This window comes from Dunckerocampus dactyliophorus, chromosome 18 (assembly GCF_027744805.1).
Source record: "Dunckerocampus dactyliophorus isolate RoL2022-P2 chromosome 18, RoL_Ddac_1.1, whole genome shotgun sequence".
NCBI classification, from domain to species: Eukaryota; Metazoa; Chordata; class Actinopteri; order Syngnathiformes; family Syngnathidae; genus Dunckerocampus; species Dunckerocampus dactyliophorus.
Window position 1 is genome coordinate 9,381,814 of NC_072836.1, and position 20,590 is coordinate 9,402,403.

Genomic DNA, 20,590 nt, shown 5'->3' on the forward strand with positions numbered 1-20,590 from the left:
GTCTGTGTAGTTGTGTGGTTATGTATGCATTAGTTTCTCAGGGAGTTGAAAGCATGACTTTGCCTGTGGGAAGAGAAATGGGAGCAGTGGATCAAGAACAGGTGCACTGGATACCCTCTGTGTGTGTGTGTGTGTGTGTGTGTGTGTGTGTGCGTGTGTGTGTGTGAGACCAAACATTGACTCAAACGTATTCCTCTTATGTGAGCCAATGTGAAAGAGAGACAACAGCTTTTTGTGCTCCCCCTACATTTTACAAATCTCCACAAGCTTACACATTTGGACTAAAATACCATATCAACCCAAATATAAGTCATTTTTCCCTGGAGAAACACCGGGGTGGTGGGGGGCGTCTTATATCTGAGGTGATGCCGCACGACTTCTCCCTAAGCGAGTCAGAGGATGTCTTTCTGTCACGTGACCCTGCGACACAGAGACCTGCTCGAAAATGGTCAAGCAAGTTAGCAAACATGGAGGGAGGTGTGTTGCTGATTTTAAGATAATGGGGATCAGCGAACCGGAAACGTATGCTAGCCTGTCTTCCAAAGCATCTTGAGCACAACCCATAGGGGGCGCCAGTCATGTGAAAACATGAGGACACTTAGCAGTCCTTTATGTTGGTATGTACTGTACTGTGTGTTTGTCCTTTTAGTCCATCAAGAACCATCTCTCACTCGCCACCCTTTGACTCCATGTATGTATCTGTTAGCACTCTTCTGCCTTAAACATGTTGTGCTTGCATGTTGGCCCCCTTGTTGGCGGATTGATGGCTTTTCCGGCCTTGACTGAGAGGGCTTCCCGGCTGTGTTTGATCCACATATCAGAGGGGGTGGAAGTTGGAGAGATAACATTCCAGGATGCTAAGAAAGAACGTGGGAAGTGGAACAAGTCACAGGGACATCACAGACAACAAAGGGAAATTAGTCATTAAACCACAGCCGTGATGCTGTCAAGTCACTTTTTGTTATGACTATGAGTCACTTTTGCTGTGGTCAAAATATTTTGGAAGACGTGTAGATATTGTGGAGGTTTTGCAACCCTTACACAAATGGTTAATAACTTACAGCCAATTAGTGGCCAAGTCCCGCCTGTGCCCCTGGAAAGGCATTTTGCTTGATGGCTTTATCTTGCTCAAATTTTACACATATTTGCTTCTCAATCCCCTAAAGATGTGTGCCAAATTTGGGAATAAATAAACACCTTGGTGGTGTTTTGTAGCGTGCATTGAGTTGTGTGAGAAATTTCAAGTCTATATGACTTTTGAGGGTCAAGCTAGCACAGGCAACACAGCCGGCGTGCATGTTTTGATAAATGTTCATCCTTCATCCAACTAAATGTTTAAATTCCCATGTATGTTGGAAGTAGTCATAAGTACAATACATTCGTCCAATTTGTTTGGATTTTGAAGCAATGCCTTTGTTACTGTGCAATACCGTCATCCCTCGTTACTACCACGATAAGTGAATTTCCGCAAAGTAGGATTCAATATTAATAAATGGAATATTTTCGTAGTTAGAGCATAGAAAACCTATTTACAATCTTCTAAAAACTGGTTTTAATTTATTAGAGCCCTGTAGACATGAAATACCCCTACACCCCATAGTCACCTTCATGCCCGTATTACCTAATATAGTAGACATGATAAGCGATAATAAGACATAATAATAACTCACATTATGCACTACTGCTGGCTCTCTGCAGCTGCTTGAAGCATAGCAAGCTAATGAGCTAACTAGTTAGCCTCCAATTTATTCTGAACTGAAGAAAGGGTTTCAAACTTAGTAGGGAAGAAGGACAAAGTAAGAAGCCAAAAACATACCACTTCCGCATGGAACAGGAGGAGAACTTTTTTCACCGTCATGTCTGACTCATGGCTGACTCCATGTGCAGTGCAAGGTAACGTAATGTAAGGTCATGTCTCTTCAATGTAACATTACTGACACCTAGTGACCAGAATACTACATAAGACTTGTCTTTCAATGTTTTTTTTACTAATAAATCGCATAGTCAACCACAAAACAACGAGCAGTTATTAATTAATGAATTTTTGAAAAACCACGGTAGAGTGAGGAAGCGATGTTCGAACTGCGGTGTAGCGAGGGGCGACTGAACAGGTAACATTCCTGTCATACAAGTGTAAAAATAAGCAAACCACTGTGCGCTATGCAAGGCTATTACTTAACGCAAATGTTAAAGAAGGTAGCCACTGTTTAGGATTTAGGATAGTGCCATTTTTTACCAAAGAAATGTCGCAAAAAGCCATCAAAAAAATGTTTTTGATGCTTTGGTCTTGTGAGGAACGATCAAGTGTTGTAAAGCATGCGTGAACATATTTCTTTGTGTCTCCCTAACACCTGTTTTGTTGTTTTCAACACAGAACTTGCACATTCAATTGTGACAAAAATCCAGTCTCTAAATAATTGCAACGTCTTTTTAGCTTGCAGTGTTCTTTTCCAAGTTTTCCTACTTTCCTTACTTAGCATCCATGAAGTTATACACTACTTGATAAACCTAAGACAAGAACATACCGGTATACACACACACACACACACACACACAAATACCCACCCAGGCATATGGTGCATATTTTAGAGTTGTTTCCTATTCTCTTTCTACTGTTGCTCACAGCAGCAAGAGAGATGGAGAGAACAGTGTGTTCCCCTCGTGGGCATAGCATGTCTTTATTACAATTGTTGTACTATTTTCATCAAGAAGCAATAGACAAGGATAAATCTTTTGGGGGTTTTTTTTTCATTGCAGTTTTAAAATCAGCTGAGGAAGTATTGACAGCTTGCTTGTATCAGTGGGGTTGTCTTTTTACTTGATAGGCAGACTGTATAGTTGCCATGTTTGGTTTGGTTAACATGAACTGCGGTGCATCGGCTTTGCGAGTACGGTTCCTTTGGTCACAAGTGGGCCGAGACCGCTTCAGAGATGGGTCGTGTTCTGCTTGCAAGTGAACTCCGGTGCGGTTTAGTTCACTTGAGCTCAAATGTGACTGCAACAAGTATCGGAGCTAACATAACAGCAAAAGCATGCAGAAACGATCAATATGTGAGTCTTTCATCACAGGTAAATATAGCAGATTATAAAAATAACCTATGTAATTCACCCCATTGGACGGCATTTTGGTTTGGGATATCTGCGTTACGTCACAAAATGCAGTGGAACCCGTCATTAATCTGTTCCAGAAGGTTCGACTCAAAATCAAAATGTACTCTAACCGAATCAGTTTTCCCACAATATGCATTGAAAATGCATATCAATGACGAAGGAAAGGAATACTTGAACTTTTAACATCACTTTTACCTTGATTGAAGACTTGATTGTTGACAAAGATGGCTGTGAGGCAGCGAGATCGAGTTATGTGAGTTATTTATTGAATTCAGTTGTGTTTCGCACCTTCTTAATCAAAATGGTGGCACATTCTTTGGCCCCATTGTGGGTTATTTTGCAGCGATGATCGAAAGAAACGCAGAGACTTGTGGCGAAACTCTGTTAGTTAGAGAAAGCACTACACAGTCAACATCATAGATGGGCAACGGAGCTGCGGTACAATGACTTCCGGTGTGGCTTCCAATTGAACACACTGCTAACAGGGACTGTTTTGCTAAAAATGCGTTAGAAACACAGTTGGACTCGCGCAGTGTTAACAAGACGCGTGTAATACTAACTGGGAATTGTACGCAAACCAAGGCAAAAATGCTGCGTAATGTTTGTCGCAAACTAAATAATACACTAACCGCTACGGCCACCACAGTACCATTATTAATGAAGCGGGACACTCACTTAACCCTTTATCTTTAAATACATCGTCACCGATACACCTGACGTTCAACTTTTGCTAGCAATTTCGAGCATTGGTAACTAACTTTCACTGGTGATCGCCAGTGCTTGTAAAGTTGTCGATCAGCCAAATGTAACAAGCATAAATAGAACGGCTTGGTGATAATGGGTTAAGACAACTGCAAACCTCTACACTACAATACCATATGGCAGAGTTCAGAATGAATATTTATCTCATAACGTTACAAAAACCTTTCAATAAAATACATGTACTCACCAGAAATGTCGATTTTTTTTTTCTCAGCCAGCCACTGTGGGGGTAACTTACTTGATAAGTACAACTTACTTGTTGAACAGTTTTGCTCTGATCAACCAATCAGAGAACGGACAAGTGCTGAGAAGCGAATTCTGATGGCTACCAAAACCAGCCCCATTGCTAATAGTGTGTATGTTACGGGCCAGCGCTCCTGATTCTGAAGGCCCTGCGTATATTACATTAATATGGCCACACATAGAAGCTGAAACCTGATTGGGCAAAAAAAAATCTAACATACGCATGCACTACTGAAAGCAGTGAAGCCAAGAAACATGCTAAGAAATGATGATGATAGATTGTTGGGAATAAATTAATATCATTTCATGGAACTAGAATTTAAGATTTAAAGTGTTTCTGGTAGAGGTTACGGCAGAAAAGAAGGCTTTGCAGGCCCTGACTACACAGCACTAAAGCAAGTCCCTACTTAATGCATATGTTCTTTACTGTGCAGGCTTTAAAAATCCCAGAGTGAACGCTAAGCGAACAGCACCAAAGTGCGCATCAAGTATCTAATTTTTTTTTTTTTTAGTCCGGACCAGAGTACCGAAGCACAAATGCAAACGCAGCCCAAAGCAGAAGTTTCTCCACTTCAACTCCTCAAGAGGGAGACCTCTCCTCCTCCTCCTCCTCCTCCTCCTCCTCCTCCTCTACCTTTCCAACAGTCCTTTTGATAAAAGTGCAGTTAAAAGAGAGTCTGTACTTGTCTCTCTGGCCATCCATCTCTCCTTGAGGTTAGCACCTCCTTTATTATTTACTATGAGATCAGTAGACACAGTGCACACATCGACTAAAATGTGCATGTGCAGTTCTCATACTGTTTTTTTTTTTTTTGCCTGTCTGCATGCTTCGAGTGTGTGTGTGTGTGTGTGTGTGTGTGACTGGAGGCGGGTTTTTGTGCTGCTGTCTGAAGTCGTCCAGCCTCAGTGTCATTAGAGGATCTCTTTAATCCAGACTTTGGGAGAAACTTCTGACAACACGCTGCAAATAGAAGGCCCCCGCCGCCGCACTGCTCCTAACAAAACACCAAGTTTAAAGAGGCCCCTGGCATTTTCTTTGCCTCCTCCCTTTTTTTTTTTTCTTTTTTGCTGTTTTTTTTTTTTTTTTCGAAACCCACCCCCTACCCCTCCTTCCTCTCCCCTCTCCTGCCCTCTGTTGCTTTTACTTCACCCCAGGGAGACTCACTCGCCTTATCTGTGCAAGAAGGAGACCACCCAAGAAAGATGATGTACGTTATATGTACAAAACGCTGAGATCACACATGCTCATTTGATTGTTTATCGCTCACTTTCTCAGTTAATATTAATGCAGGCCCGTACCTGCTTGGATGGCTGTGAGCGCTGTGTGCATGTGTGTACACATACAGTATATGCCTTGCTAATCCTTCAAAGCCAAACTTTGGAATGAAAGTCAGAGGTACTGATAGAGTGAAAGACAGACCACATTTCTTCACTCCTGCCACTCTCTTTCTGTTTAACCACATTTCTGTCTTTCTTTACTTAGGCGGCGTTTACACAGACTTTTAACGGAAAACGGATTAAAAACAGTGTGGTTATAGCTGTCTGTTGATGTGAAAACTGCGGTCGGGGGTTAAAAACAGGTGTCAAAGTGGGGACGTTTTTTGAGACCCACACGATTACTATTTCTGTTTAAATGCTGAAACGGTTGCATGCCTAGCTAACTAATGCCCTAGTCCTTTTCACTGCGTTCATACAAGTTTGTAACGGAAAACAAATTAAAAACTGTGTGATTTTGGCTGTTTTTCACTTGACTACTGCGTTTTTAAGCAAAATATTAACAAACAAGAGTCCAACTCGTGTGAGTAAACCAAAAACACGTACGTGTCACCAACTACTGGCCCGGCATACAAATTACTGCGCTTTGCACACGATTACTATTTCTGTTTAAATGCTGAAACGTTGCATTCCTAGCTAACTAATGGCCCTTTTCATTGCGTTTATACGAGTTTGTAACGGAAAACAAATTAAAAACAATGTGATTTTGGCTGTTTTTCAAAATGACTACTGCGTTTTTAAGCAAAACATTAACAAACAAGAGTCCAACTCGTGTGAATAGTTGTGTGAGTAAACCAAAAACACGTACGTGTCACCAACTACTGGCCCGGCGTACAAATTACTGCGCTTTGCAGGTTGTTTACACGGGTTTGTAATTGGAAAACAGATTAAAAACAGTGTGATTTTATGCCTTTGTTAACAAGACGACTGTTTGGTCCTACAAACGGGTGTCAAAAAAGTTTTTTGTTCAAATGCTGAAACAGTTGGCAAAGTAGAGAAGTTGCGCTTGTTACGCCATCAACTGCCCCGGCATGCAAATTACAGCGCATTTCAGGCTGTTTAGACAAGTTGCAACGGAAAACAGATTAAAAACTGTACTTTTTAGCTGGGTTTGTTCAGCAAAGTGATGACTGTGGAGTATAATTCTACCGCCTCCAGAACTTAGGCACAGCAACAGCCACATAGTAGTAGTAGAAATACCTGGTAGAAAAGCGTCAACTGCAACTGGAGCGTAGTAGACACCATGCAGTGGCTGTGTTCTCGCTCTCTAGTTTTCTCGGAGGAAATCAGATCCCCCTCACTTCTTCCCAGGCTGCATGGCAGATAAAGACCATATCGCTCCGAGCATCTGGACGTACTTAACCAGAATCCTCCACGTACACATTGATGCACTCTTAACTGTGCTGAGGAACAAACTTCAATGAAGACCCAAACATGCAAAAATACATAATGTATTGTCGTACTATGAACTTATGCACGTAAATAAATGATAAAAAAAAACATATAAAACCAAAAAGAACTGAACCTACGCTTTCCTGCTACTGTATAGAAAGAAAGAAAACTCAATGGAGAGAATACGTAATTAACGTAGTAATTTATGTAGTGTTTTTTTGTCACTCACTTTGAATACAGTATGTGAGCGTTCTTGCCTCAAGCCTGTGTACATCATGACTATCACGCCTGTCTGCCGTCATGGCTAAATATTTCCACTGTCTTTGTGATTCATCGGGGGGGACACATGATTAGAACCGTCCCTCTTCTAATTCTATTATTGAAAAAAAATAGACTTCCTAGCCTCAGAGCTGTTTTTTGAAGAGCATAAATACAGAGCCCACATGAAAGAAACAAAAACATGACACTCGCACAATGAGGCCAACTAAAAAGTCTCACTTCCCAGAAGACCCGCTTCACAAATGCTGTGTCACAGTTTGCGGGAATCAGAAGTGGTTTGATCTGTGAGGGGTCTTACGGGACAGCGGGGATTTAGATGTTGAGTTCAGGGTCCTGTTGGATACTCCGCATAGTTGTTCGTTGCATCTGCCATCTCTTACTCCACATTGATTTATTTCTCTAGAATCTTGACGTGAAACAGCGGTTGGAAAACAATCGATGTGCTGCATGAGCGCCATTGGTGGGTGGAGCGGGGGATATGTTAGCCAATCAGCACCACTGGTGTTAACATTGTGATTTGGTTTCACAAATCCATCTGCTTACAAGCTGACAGCCTGGAATGTGGAGGTTGCGATAAAACTGCGAATATGACAACATACAAGCTAATGTTTTGGTGCGTTTACAAGCTTTCTGATTAAAAACGAAGAATGTTTTGCTGCTTTTGTGTTAACTTTGATGTAATAAGTTGCTTTTTTTTTCGTATTGGAAATAGAAATACAGTGGAACCTTGATTAGCGGCATTAATCCGTTCCAGAAATGTTCGCTAACCAAATCAATTTTTACGATAAGAAATCATGTGAATCCAATTCATTCATTCCAGAAAGCCTAAAATGTTAAAGGCATAGGTCGGATTTTTTCACATGAAGTTGTATGACGTCCCCATCAGCTTTGTAGTCCAATAACAGCGACTTACCCCCCCACTTGGTCTCCTAAGTCCAGTTCTGGTCAGATTTCTGCGATGAAGAACGTAGTTCCGCTTCGTTGCTGGGGACAATTAAGTAGAGAGTTTGGCTTCTCAAAACAATACGCGTTCAAAAGATGAATGCATTTGCATCACAGAAATGCCTTTTCAAAAAAATCCAAATAACCAGGACAGAATATATGGTCGCCATCACACAAATTTTCCTTTTTGCCGTTCCTGTTACACTTCAGTGGTGTGGTCGTGCAAAAAAAGCCAAGGAAAAAGCAAAACACACTTATTGATTTAATACTTTAGAAACTCACAGAGATCAATTCTTATGTGATGGGGGTTCTTCAGTGGCATGGAACAGAACTATTACGCCTATTACTATTACTATTACGACTTCACATGCTAACGAAAAGTACAAGACATGCTCTTCCTCACACATAGCAAGCATGTGTCCCTGCAATCCACCCACTTGGAAAAATGGCATCGACATCACTCTGCTATGTTTTTTTTTTTTTTTTCTAGTGAAACGGAGCCTTTGATTCACCGATAAACAAAACAGAATGATGAAATCGACGGCAACGGGTGTAGCGATGTGGGCAGTGATGGGGCGGCATCGTGACTGTCTGCCAAAGTAGCCTGATTAATAGGATCAAGACGCTGAAAAACAGCTAGTTATTGACGTAGGAAGTATATATATCCAGAAATGAATGTCAATGAGTTTTTACTTCTCCCCTAAAGGATAGTATGCATGGTCAAATCGACAGTGTGGTTTGTTTTATGGCTTTTAAATGATCAAAAGAGAATGATTGCACTAGGGAACAGAAGATGTCATGTGAATTTTTTTACTGGCTTTGACAAAACTATGAGTCACAAGAAATGTTCCGCCTGTTTTCCATCCATCTATCCATTTTCTATGCCGCTTATCCTAATTTTCGTTGGGTTTTTTTTTTTTTTTTGCTCTCCTTAAAAGGAGTACAAAGAATGTTGCAGAAGTGGTACAATTTCTGGAAGAACGTGCTTCAAAAGTCAAACCACCATCATCAATGGCCCTGCGTTTTGCTTTTTCTTAGGTTTTTTTGGTGTGTTTTTATTGTGCCACCACACAAGGGTATCGATGATGGCAACAAGAAAAAGTATGCTGACGACCAAATAAAAAGAAGATAGAAAAACAGTAGAGTGAATTCTGCCCCGTCTATTTAGCACAAAATGGCCAAAAGGACATTTTTCAAAAAGGCAATGTACACCCTGATGTCAGCTGTGTTTTGCTTTTTCCATGTACTTTTTTGTGATGTCACAACAGAAGGGTACCAGTGATGGCAAACAAAAAATGTATGACGAGCCAGACCACGTAAGAAAGCATAACTCTGTCCTGGCTACTCAGTACAACATGTCCTAACAGCCGTGTTTGTGTCGCCCCAGTGATGCCAAACAGGAAATGTGCAATGATAACCATAGAATAGGAAGGGATTTATTTGTACAAGTAATGCAATTAATTATAATATCAATTACATACAGAAATTAATGTTAATGAACACATGCTCATGTAAATATGCTTTTAATGCAGCAATATGAACATTGTCTGTCTGTCGTCTATGTCGGGTGCTTTCAAAGACTGAGTAGTTTTACTTTATATTAGTTTTATTTTGTTGTATTATAATGTTAATAACGCCTGTTTATGCTTGCATGACTGTTAAATGTTCAAATAAATGTTAAATGTCACCAAACCATTGCACAATTGGGAACAGTTTGAGGCTGGAACAGATGAACAGATGTCCTGTGGAAGTAAACCAGCGTCATGCAGTACCTTGTTTTCAACTTCAGAGTTTCCACTGTATTTTGTAAAAGACATTAGGTCCATCTTGGACCCCCTGAGCCACCTGAGCCGGTGCTTCTCAAATTGTGGGTTGCGGCCCCCTGGGGAGGTGGGGCAAGGTGTTATGTGGGGTGGATATCTGATGACTTACAAAAGACACAAATCATTTCTTTGTCACATTCAACATAAACCAAATGCATTTAAACAAATGCATTAGCTCAATGCTAATTTATACTGGAAATCCCATATACACGCTAGCGATTAGCATTAGCAATTTACAGTAATCTCTTTTATTGCATTTAACTGGTTCCAGAGTGAATTTCCACAAGGTAGAATCTTTTTATACGTGAATATTTTCGTAGTTAGAGCATAGAAAACCTGTTTACAACTTTCTAAATACAGTTTTTAACATGATTCGAGCCCTCTACACATGTACTAACACCCTTATAGTCAACTTTACACTCTTATTACCCAATAGAGTTGACATAAGAGTAAATAGGCCGTTTAAGACATAAATAAAGACTGTGTGTCCTTGTGTGTGCTGCTATAAATATGTTCCCTAGCGGAGCAGAATGGTGGACAGGAAGCGATGTCAGGGGTTCAGAGTTGAATTTTAGCTCGTCACCTGTCACCTAGTGACCAGTGTTGAATACTACACATCATTCACAGCATCTTTGAATGCGTCTTCTGAATGCCTTATTTGTATTTTAGCTCATTTAGCCATTTTTATGATTGAAAATGCTTAGTTTCGGCAAAAAAAAAAAAAACAACTAAAATTTGCTTCAATATGCTTTTTTTTTTTTTTTTTTTTTACTTACTAACAATAGGCCGTATTCAACCACAAAATGGCATGACTTATTAATTGATTTTTGGAAAAGTGTGATAAAGTGAGGCCGCAAAATTCGAACTGCGAAGGGACGACTGTACACGGTGATTTCGAACACCACCAAATATGACAACTAATTAGACATTTAAATGTACATTCCACTTAAACACACGAGGCATAATAAGCACAGCATTTTCTGCGGCTCAACAAGGGACAGGCTGAAACATTGCACGTCTCAAATTTCTCTCCCCTGTGGGGGCATGACAGAAAATAATTGAGAGCCACTGCCCTAAACACATGGACATGATTTATGCCAGTGTGGTGGCTTGTGCATTAGGTGGTCATGCCTCTCACCTGCATGAGGAAGGAGAAGAATTGAAGGAACACCTGGTCTGCTCACTCAACTCCAGCGGGGGGAGACACTCAGAGAGGTTATTGATGCTGTGCAGTGTGCCCCCCCCCCGCTCCCCTCCCCTTCCACACTTGTTGCTGTGCAGGGGCTGTGTGTGTACAGCACATGTGCACCTTTCACTCTCTGCTTTTCATGCCGAATAATCAAAGATGAAGTGTCCACATGTGCACATGTCCAAACATCTGGTTCTGTGTTTCATGCACAAACTGCACCATTCTTTCCATTCACAGAGCAGAAAGAACTGCACTCACACACACACACACACACACACACACACACACACACACACACAATGCATTAATGACTTTCTTTCCTCCCTCTCATTCCTTTTTTTCCTCTGTCTTTCTTGTCGGAATCTTTAAAGTGATTGAAGCTGCCGCCCCAGTTGGGAAATGTAATCAACTTAGCTCTTGGAACCAATGCGAGATGATACAGCTTTTTATGGTCTCCAAATAAATAATAATGATCCCATTAATGATCGGCTTTTGCAAAGAGCCTCGGAAAGTTTGCTTAATCCCCAGAGTGAGAAAGTCTCTGCCCTTGTCTCATTTATTTCAAATGGGTTTAACGAGGCCGGCTTTGCCGTAATTACAGTTATGACATAATTATTACCCTTCAAACACACAAGGAGCAATAAGATTTGATCACTTTGCTTCTTTCTACCTTTATTTGTCTATAATAACCTCTTATTAAGATCTGTCATGCACAGATTATGCAAGATCGCCATAAAAGTTGTTTACACCAAAGTCACCTTTCCTGGAAAATTGCATTCTTTTTGTTGGAAAAAAAAATTGAGAGTACTATCTAACTTAGATGAGTTAGGCGTGGAAGAGCCAGTACTGGTGACCTCACAAATATTCTTTCTGTGCAAAAGGGATGTCACAGTGCATGTTTGATGTCATGTTTCCCACAGCTTTCCAGTGCCGGCAGCACTTATGCAGCCCCAGACCATGACGCTCCCACCACCATGCTTGATTATAGACAAGACAATTATCTTGGTACTGGCTTTTGATAGTAAATCTATACTCTTACTTGGATAGTATCCTTTATTTTTTATTGTATGATGTCAATGGCTGGTTCTGCCATATCTTAAACGGGACGTATCATCCTTTGTATTGAGTTCTGGACTCCTATAGAGCAGCTACACACGATAACCCACGCAGAAAGCATTCTAGATTTTCCAGACTCTGCATCTCTTCCTGCAGTGTTTCCTTGGGTTTCCTGCCTCCCGCCCAAAAAGTCAGTGTGTTTTACTTCACCCCCGGCCCTCCTCCAGGTACAACTCCCGCCGAGCCCACTCCAAAGCCCTCCCGAGGACTCCCGGACAGCTGCCGAACCCCTTTTGTCCGATTACTTACACAAACTAAACACAGTTAGGACACTGATAAATTGTTACGTACAGCTTGCTCTTCTGACTCTTCAACACAACCAAGTAACATTGGAAAGGCGTCGGACTTCAGCAACAGTTTGGCGAATAGTCCAGCTTCGTATTGGCCCGTGTTCACAAAACAGTCCCGTGTGAAGTGCCATTGACAGATGAGCATATTTTTCTCTTGCTGGCTGGGACTCAGCAACTCCAACCACTTCTGCTTGCGTCTTTAGGCACACCCGAACAAACATTTCCTGGGAGCCATTGCTCGACGTGCTAATACCGTGAACAGAGCGAAGCAGAGCGGGGGTTCTGGGCATGCTTGATATGAATTTACATCAAATTCTATGTAGTTATTTACAGATATATATTTTTTTAACATTGGTTAGGTCCCGCCCACAGACCTATACCGGGCCGCAGATCGGTGGTTGGGGACCCCTGGTCTATATGACAGGAGTGCTCTGCTGTTTTTTAGAATCTGCTGCAAAAATGTTAGTTGCTCCCAAGATTTGATCGGAACTGGTCTGATGTCATCCAAGGATTTGGCCCGTGGGCTGCCCGTTGAGTATGCCTGGTCTGTGCTTTTCACTGTAGTTTAGTGAAGTGTAAATCCAGCCTAAATGTAAGCAGACTGGTCACTTGAGAGTCGATGTTGGTTCTCGACACGAAACGCGAGTGGAGTATTAGGCCCTGCAGCCTGGTGTGACACTACGTGTGGAATCAAGTCGATTTTTGTCGTTCTCTCCACAGCCTCATTCATATTCCGCCCGTGCGTCTTTCAAGCTCAAATATAGCCTCATCCTACGTCAGTTACACGTTGCGCCACACAGATCTGGAGTAGATTTTTTTTCCATCAGCCTGCCAACACAACTCTGTCTGTCTCTCCCTCCCCTCAGGCTCTGCAGGAGAAGGTGGAAAGTCTACAGAGGCGGCTGCGCAGCTCAGAGAAGACGCTGCTAAGCAAAGAGCTGGAGACTGAAGAGAAGGTGATCACACGTCTGTTTCTTCACAAAAGGCCTCGCGTGAATCGCTCAAACATTGCATCACTCGCTGTCCACAGTCTCTCTTCTCCTGTCTTTGCACTAGTTCACCTCCAAATTTCAATTGGTTCTTGCTTAACAAAGTTACATTAAGAAACCTCACGTTTACACGTGCACTAGTCAACATGTCTAAAAAGGAGCAGCGCTTGTTTAATCCAACCCCTTTCTCCGTGTCTCAGCTATTGTCCTCAAGTTGCCACACACATCAAATGAATTCTGCACCGCAATACCCCGAATCTACCGCCATTCTCCATTTGAGAGCCGAACGTGTGCACATTTCCCAAATTCTTTAAGATTCATCTTCAAGAGGCGGCAGCGCCTAGGGCCAGGAATGCCACCACCGCCTGTGTTCAGAGGGATGCCTCTGTGCTAACACACACACTCCCTGTGGCTCTTCAGAATGCCCTGTAATCAGGCTGTGTTTTGACCTTGACACACACTGAGAAGAAAGCACTAATGACTACACTCACACAGGAGGCGACGCTATGTACACCAAAGGCATTCATTCTCTTGTGTACCCCCCTCCTTCTCTACACCCACTGACCTTTGTACACACTTCACACACTCGTCACACACCTCGGTTGTCTGGTCGTCATAAATCTGCACAAAGGGGTCAGCGGTTTTTAGGAGGCACTGGTCACTAACCCAGTCCTACAGGCGCTACATGTTGTTTCTGCCCATTTTGGAAGAAGAACCTGGTCTTTTTATCCGGATACCAGTTTAGATACCTGTTAAAACTCTTATCGTTGTAAATCTTAGCATTTTTGGCAGTAAACCCGACATGAACGTTAGCATTTCAGTTAGCAAGTCCAGAATGGAATTTAGTAGGTGGCGGTCCTCACTAATAACCGGCGGGAGGAGCATTGAATGCATAAGTAGCAATGACAACATAACATTGATAGTCGCACCAGACAAATCAAGATTACTACAAGAAACTAACTTTTAAAATTGCGTGTCAATGCTGAGAAATGCTGTCAAAACAGTGCAAATGTGCCGCCTTGTGGAGGTGGGCAGTATACAGATGAAGAAGGCCGAAAAGATGAGGTTAATATTTAAAAAAAAAAAAAAAATGCAACCGCTGGGTTTGTTACTGTGTTCGTGATGGCAAATTCCTTAAACGTTTTGGCCGTGCATCGACATTAGTGGGCATGTCGCACGTTTATGAGAGAAAAGTTGGGTTATTTAAAAAAAATTGAAGGAATAATTATACGGGAATATAATGACGGTGAAGTGGTAACATTACGAGAAAAACAAGAACAAGAAAAAAGTCATAGATATTGAAGTCATAATTTTTACAAGAAAGTCATCATTATAAGAAATTGAGCCACCTGAGCTGTGTGAGGAATTTGGACAAGGAATTGTAATTCCCACAGACGTGTTGCCTGATAGCGGCCACCTTTTTCAGCAAATCTTGCTCAGATTTTACAGACGTGCTTTTGTCAGTCCCCTAAAAATGTGCACCAAATTCCGTGGTGATACAGCCAAACACCCTAACTTGTTTTGTAGTGCACGTTGCGCTGTGTAAGAAATTTCAAGTCAGTCTAACGTATGCGGTCAAACTTTGGGGTTTAATAACAGCGCCAACATGTGGCGTGTTTGTCAGGAAAATAATAGCACAGGCAACAGAGTAGGGGTGCATGTTTGACTCATTTTCACCCTTTTGTGTGCAACAGTTCAAAAATTCACATGCCTGAGGTTAGAAATTGTGTTTTCCAACTCGGAAGTAGGAATTTTATTTTAGGAACTGGCGTTTAACCTTCCAGCAATCACCTGAGCGTCTTACAAATAGTCATCATACTCTTTAGTGTGTTATTGTATGGCATAGATGGCCATACAAATGCCACACAAAACAGGAAGTGAGCGATAACCACATCAAGCTCCACTGTGACTAGAATGCATTTTTTTCACTCTTTGTCCCACTTGAGTCTTTTATCTCATCCCTGTTGACGTTCTATTCATTCCTTTTTCTCTAAAGCGGCGTCCTTCACTTGTCATCGCAGCCATGGCGTCATCGCTGGAGGTTGACATTATTAATTGTTTGTCGGCCATGACATCTCTGTGTAATCTGATTCGTGACTCGCTAAAAGTCGCCCAGATGTTGTGTATCGCTGCCTTTTGCTGCTCTAAAATGCCAGCCCGGCAGCAAATAGTATACCAGTACAAAAACATGCGAATACTACAGCTTTTTCATGCAATGCATTGTAATTAAATGTCCTCCATCCCTAGATGAGTTTGATAAAAGGTGTGCAGCCGTGCTTGTTCCTGTGAAGGCCATTACATCAGCAGCCGCCAATCCAGCTTTAGTTCTAACAACCTTTCCAGATCAGAAGGACTTTTAATCTTCTACATTTTTCTGACGATTTGCAGTGAGGCATTTTTGATATCAAATCGCTTTTTGGCGAATGCGGAGGTGCAAACTTTTTGTCATTTTTTGATGTACCGCCTTGTTCTTGACAAGGTTTTCTGTCACAGGGTCGTTACCAAAAAAAAAAAAACCCCGTCTTCCTAGCAACGACTCACTCGGCGCTTCATTAGCATACGTCAACCTTCCCGACGACGTGACAAACTTCATTTGAAGGTTGAAAGTGTTGAGGGCTTGTTCCTTTGCTGCTGGCAGCTGTCAGAAAGCACGCCGCGTTGACAGTAGCGATGGGGAAGTCACAGCCCAAAATCTAAGGACTATATTTAGATGAAATGTTGTAATTTCCGGATGACTGAGAAGGTAAAGCGACTGGCGCTCTCAGCAGTCTTCAAAACAATAGGAATCACGCATTTGATCAGGAAAGCATAGCTTTGAAAAATCTTACCTTCTTGTTTTTGAATCCTATGAAAGGTTACATTTGGACGTGGCCTACCCTCACACTGCTCTACAGCTTATGGCTGCTTTATGTCTGCCATCACTTCATTATACATCGCTGTGCTGCCGTAGTTCTCCTGATTTTGTGGATTACTTTTATGATTTCTATAATGTCAGGTGGCACTTATTAATAACTGGCGGGAGGAGTAATCGCATTATGACATGGATAGTAGACTGCACACATGCATCTGCCCATCCGGGAAAGAGCATGTACATGTACCGTGGCTTTTTTTGTGGATTATTTTGAGTCTTTCTATTATGCATTGTGGCAGTTCTCATTAATGACTTCCATAAGGAGGTATCAAGGGTTCTCAAATGGTCTCAACCTGGAACCCACATTTTCCAGTGATCATTTGGTTTTGTTTTTTTCAAACCGACATTTTTTTTAAACTTAATACTCGGGCTGTCAATCCATTAAAACATTTAATCGCGATGAATCGCATTTTGTCCATAGCTAACTCGTCCTTAATCACAATTAATCACAGATAGAAAGAAGTTTGTAATCTCTAATAAGAAGGGATGTCTGATAATATCGGCCCACAGACATTATGAGCCCAATATTGGCATAAAAATCTAATATTGGTTGATATCAGTATCAGGTTTTTCTCTATAATGAAAACCGATTGCTGTTCTTGCCGTCATCGAGGCATCCAGCGGCGCCAAGACGTGGAAATACTTCGTCACATCCTGTGTTATTCCTCCCAGTAGGACTTGATATGGGCTGGGCTTGATATGTTGAAACCACGGGCGTGGGTGTGTCGCAGGTAGCACCGACGTTAGCTAACTCGTTAGCTTGTAACGGCGCCGGCGAGGTCTCATTGTCTCTGTTGCCAGTCGACATTTTTACCCACGTGGGGGGGTCACCAAATGTGGAGATGAGGTTCACAACGAGACAGTAGTCGAGGTATGTGGCACCGATCCGTAGACACAGATAGACGCCGCATCGATTGGGTTGGTCCACTGCTGGGATACGTCCACGTCGCCACCATATTGGATGTTTCAAGGCTGCACTGTAAATGAATTCAAGTAAAGTACTTACTTAAATAAAGCGCCTTTCTACAAAGAAATATAAGTTAATGCCTCTCGTTTATACATCCACGCACGCACTAATATACTTGGGAAACAGTTAGGCATCAAAAACAATGTACTGTATTTGATCTTCTCAGATGGCTAAGATAAACTTCATTGATCCCACACAGGAGTAATTCGCATTACATCAGCTACAGAGTACAAAGTAGTGCTGAAAAGCTATACACAGTATATACTGTATGTATATATATATTGTAGTCTCAAAAAATACTGTTTCAGGGCAGCAAGAAGTCCGTTTCCGTGTGGATGAGAGGCTGAAACAATAAAATACCTCGCCATTTTGACCTGGAAATGTTTACGTGTGGATAGCACCTAAGGTGACACAAGCCCTCCAAGTAGCTGTCTTCGCATATGCCTGCCAGTAACTACCAGCTCATAACCCACATTTTTGCTTGCAGCCGAGAGCGGGCTAGTATCTAAAAAAACACTCATTAGTTGGGACACTCGCATGCCAAGGTACCATTGTATAAATGACAATAATAAAATACCTGCAGTGCTCCAGCACATTCTCAATATTTGTTCCCCCTTGTGGCTCAACATCAACTGCAACACCGCTGCGTTCCGTTAACACATTATTATCACGTTAACTTTGACTGCCCTGCATAATTACGAGGCGTACAACAATTCATGTGTCCGTATCGAACCGTTCGATACAGTGGTCTCTGTTTGAGAGCACTATGAATCGAACAATACTGTATCTCAGATGTAGCTGTTACATGACATTGGTCAGCTGACTTCAAAACCCCATTAGCGGAATCAGCAGCTTCTGTCGTGGCTGGCAGCAGACGGCTTCTCAAGCAGCATGCAAAACTGCATTTTTCATTTTCACTATCCAAATTTTGAAAAAAATAATAATAATAATGTACATATAATAAAAGTACTCATTGCATTTTTTGCGGCTAGTTCCATGCGAAACCTTAAAAATAAACATCAGTTGCGGTGTACGCACCCTGAACTCCATTACGGAAGTGTGTTTTTCTACTCTTACATGTTATTGTTGCTATTATTTTATGATGAATTGAAAAATATTCTGATTGCTTTAGTTTTTTTATATGTTGCCTTGGCTTCGGCTGGACTATATTGTCAATTCAATATTTGTTTTCATTTATTTTAGAATTGTAAAATTGTTAAATCGCACGTAAAAGTAACGCACGTATGAAAGCTACGTAATTTTTTTAAATGTTTTTGATTATTATTTTTGCAAGGTGCTGTTTTTGTTTTATGTTCTTCTAACTTGTAAGTATGCACACTAGAAAATGAGGCTGGTTTAGCTGCATAAGATACATTTAATTTAATTTAAAAGTTTAAAGAAATGTAGGTAATTTTCCTAAAATTCAAGTTTAATAAAGGCATGACATTTTTTTTTTTTATTGAAAAAATATAGAACCGAGACACTAAAGTATCGAATCGAACCGAATCGGGAATTTTCTGTATTGTTGCATCCTAATAATGACTTGCCCAAAGTGCATTTTAGAGGAATTTCTGTTAACAAGGAATATGATAACTGCATGCGTACAAATAATGCACAAATTAAAATTCGATATCAAAATTGAACTGGAAAAAGGCTGAACTCTGCAATGACTATAAAGCAAGATGACTACAATATTGCTCCACTTTACTTCAAATAAAAAAAAATGTCAGCTACCGGTTGAATTTGACATAGTTTAATGTAATCTTTGACCTGCTGTCTGCGACCCATCCAGAATGGATCTGCAACCCACCGGTTGAGAATTACTGGATTGTATGATACGCTAACACTATTACATTTGCATGTGCCGTTGCAAGAGCAAGCGTATCGTCTAAGTGGATGCTTTCGAGTCTGTCTGCTTACTTCTATTGCACAATGTGCACAACTGGCAGGAGGAGCGATTGCCAAGACAAGTCAGTGTTGTGCTCGTGCATGAGCGAGCGTGTCAAGCCGCCACAAAGGAACTTGTAATTTCGGCATATCAGGTCCTGTCATCTCCGCGGCAGCTGCAGCGCATGTGAAGCAAAGAGTGCGTTTTTTTGTGTGTGTGTGTGTGTGTGTGTGTGTGTGTGTGTGTGTGCGTGTGTCGCTTGGTTGGCAATCTTTCAGCAATCATTATTATTGTAGCATGTCTTCTCAATGGGCAATACTATATACATGAAACGTGGATATACTTTAGAGTCGTCACAAGAGAATAGCAAGATTACTGCGTCTTGTCTACAGTCAAGCATGGCGGTGGATAGCATCATGGTCTGGGGCTGCATGAGTGCTGCCGGCACTGAGGAGCTGTGGTTCATTGAGGTGCAACATAAATTCCACCATGTACAGGGACATTCTGAAGCAGAGAATGATCCCCGCCCACGTGGGAAACTGGGATGCATGGCAGTTTTTCAACACACCTCCAAGATGACAAGTGCCTTGCTGAGGAAGGCCAAGTATGTCTCCAGACCTGAACGTTACTGAGCAGCTCCACCAGTGGAGTGGGAGAGGATTCCAGTACTATGGTGCTCACACTCAATTGGAGCCAACTCGAACATGTTCATTGTGAAGTGGATTCACTTATGACGTCAGCTATTTAGGCAATCATGGCTGTGTTGACTTATTTTCAGTGTATAGTAAACATAAACAGCCATACAAGCTGTACAATGACTATTCTAAATTATACCCAAGTTCAATTTTGATGGTATTTCTGTCAACTGCTAGACTCTGACGTTAATATTGCTGTTAGAGAAAAACAATACGGCATGATCCTGTACGTTTTGGCAAGCAAATCTCCAGACCAAAGTGAGCTGCTTTATGTCGGGATCATTTATACTGGGTGCTTTGATGTGCTTCCCAATCCCTCTCATTGTGCCCCGCAAAGATTAATTAGCCAAAGCCGGAACAATCAGTTAAATCCACAACGGGAAAATTATTTTTGGAAAAACCAATCTCTGTCGCTCTGTCAAAAAACATTACGACCATTGGAAATATTCCGGACTTTGAGATACGCGATGAGGACAAAAGTATTGGGACACGCCCTACAGGAAGTAGGAAGCACAGCTATAAAACTCTTGTAACAGGACTTTGTGGAAGGAGATTTTGGAGAGTGTCATCTCAAAGGGCGCGGCCCGGGGACCGACACATGGCACATTCTGAAAATATGATTGAAGGAGAAAAGAAAAGAAAAAAAACAGCAAAAATGGAAATATCAGCGGTAATTTTACCAGAATAAAGTCAAAATAATAAGAGAAAAAGTCCTAAT

General features: G+C 41.6%; 1 protein-coding gene across 9 annotated transcripts in view; it reads left to right on the forward strand.

Annotated features, from left to right (window-relative positions):
* LOC129171096 (axin-2-like) overlaps positions 1-20,590 on the forward strand; it is a 159,096-nt gene that overhangs the window by 109,828 nt on the left and 28,678 nt on the right. For all 9 annotated transcript variants that reach the window (XR_008566735.1, XR_008566733.1, XR_008566736.1 and 6 more), the window contains one exon: positions 13,289-13,378. Coding sequence is in view for 4 of the 9 variants with exons in the window: in XM_054759445.1 (XP_054615420.1) it covers positions 13,289-13,378 (90 nt within the window). In the remaining 5 variants the exon portion in view is untranslated. The remainder of the gene's footprint in view (positions 1-13,288; positions 13,379-20,590) is intronic.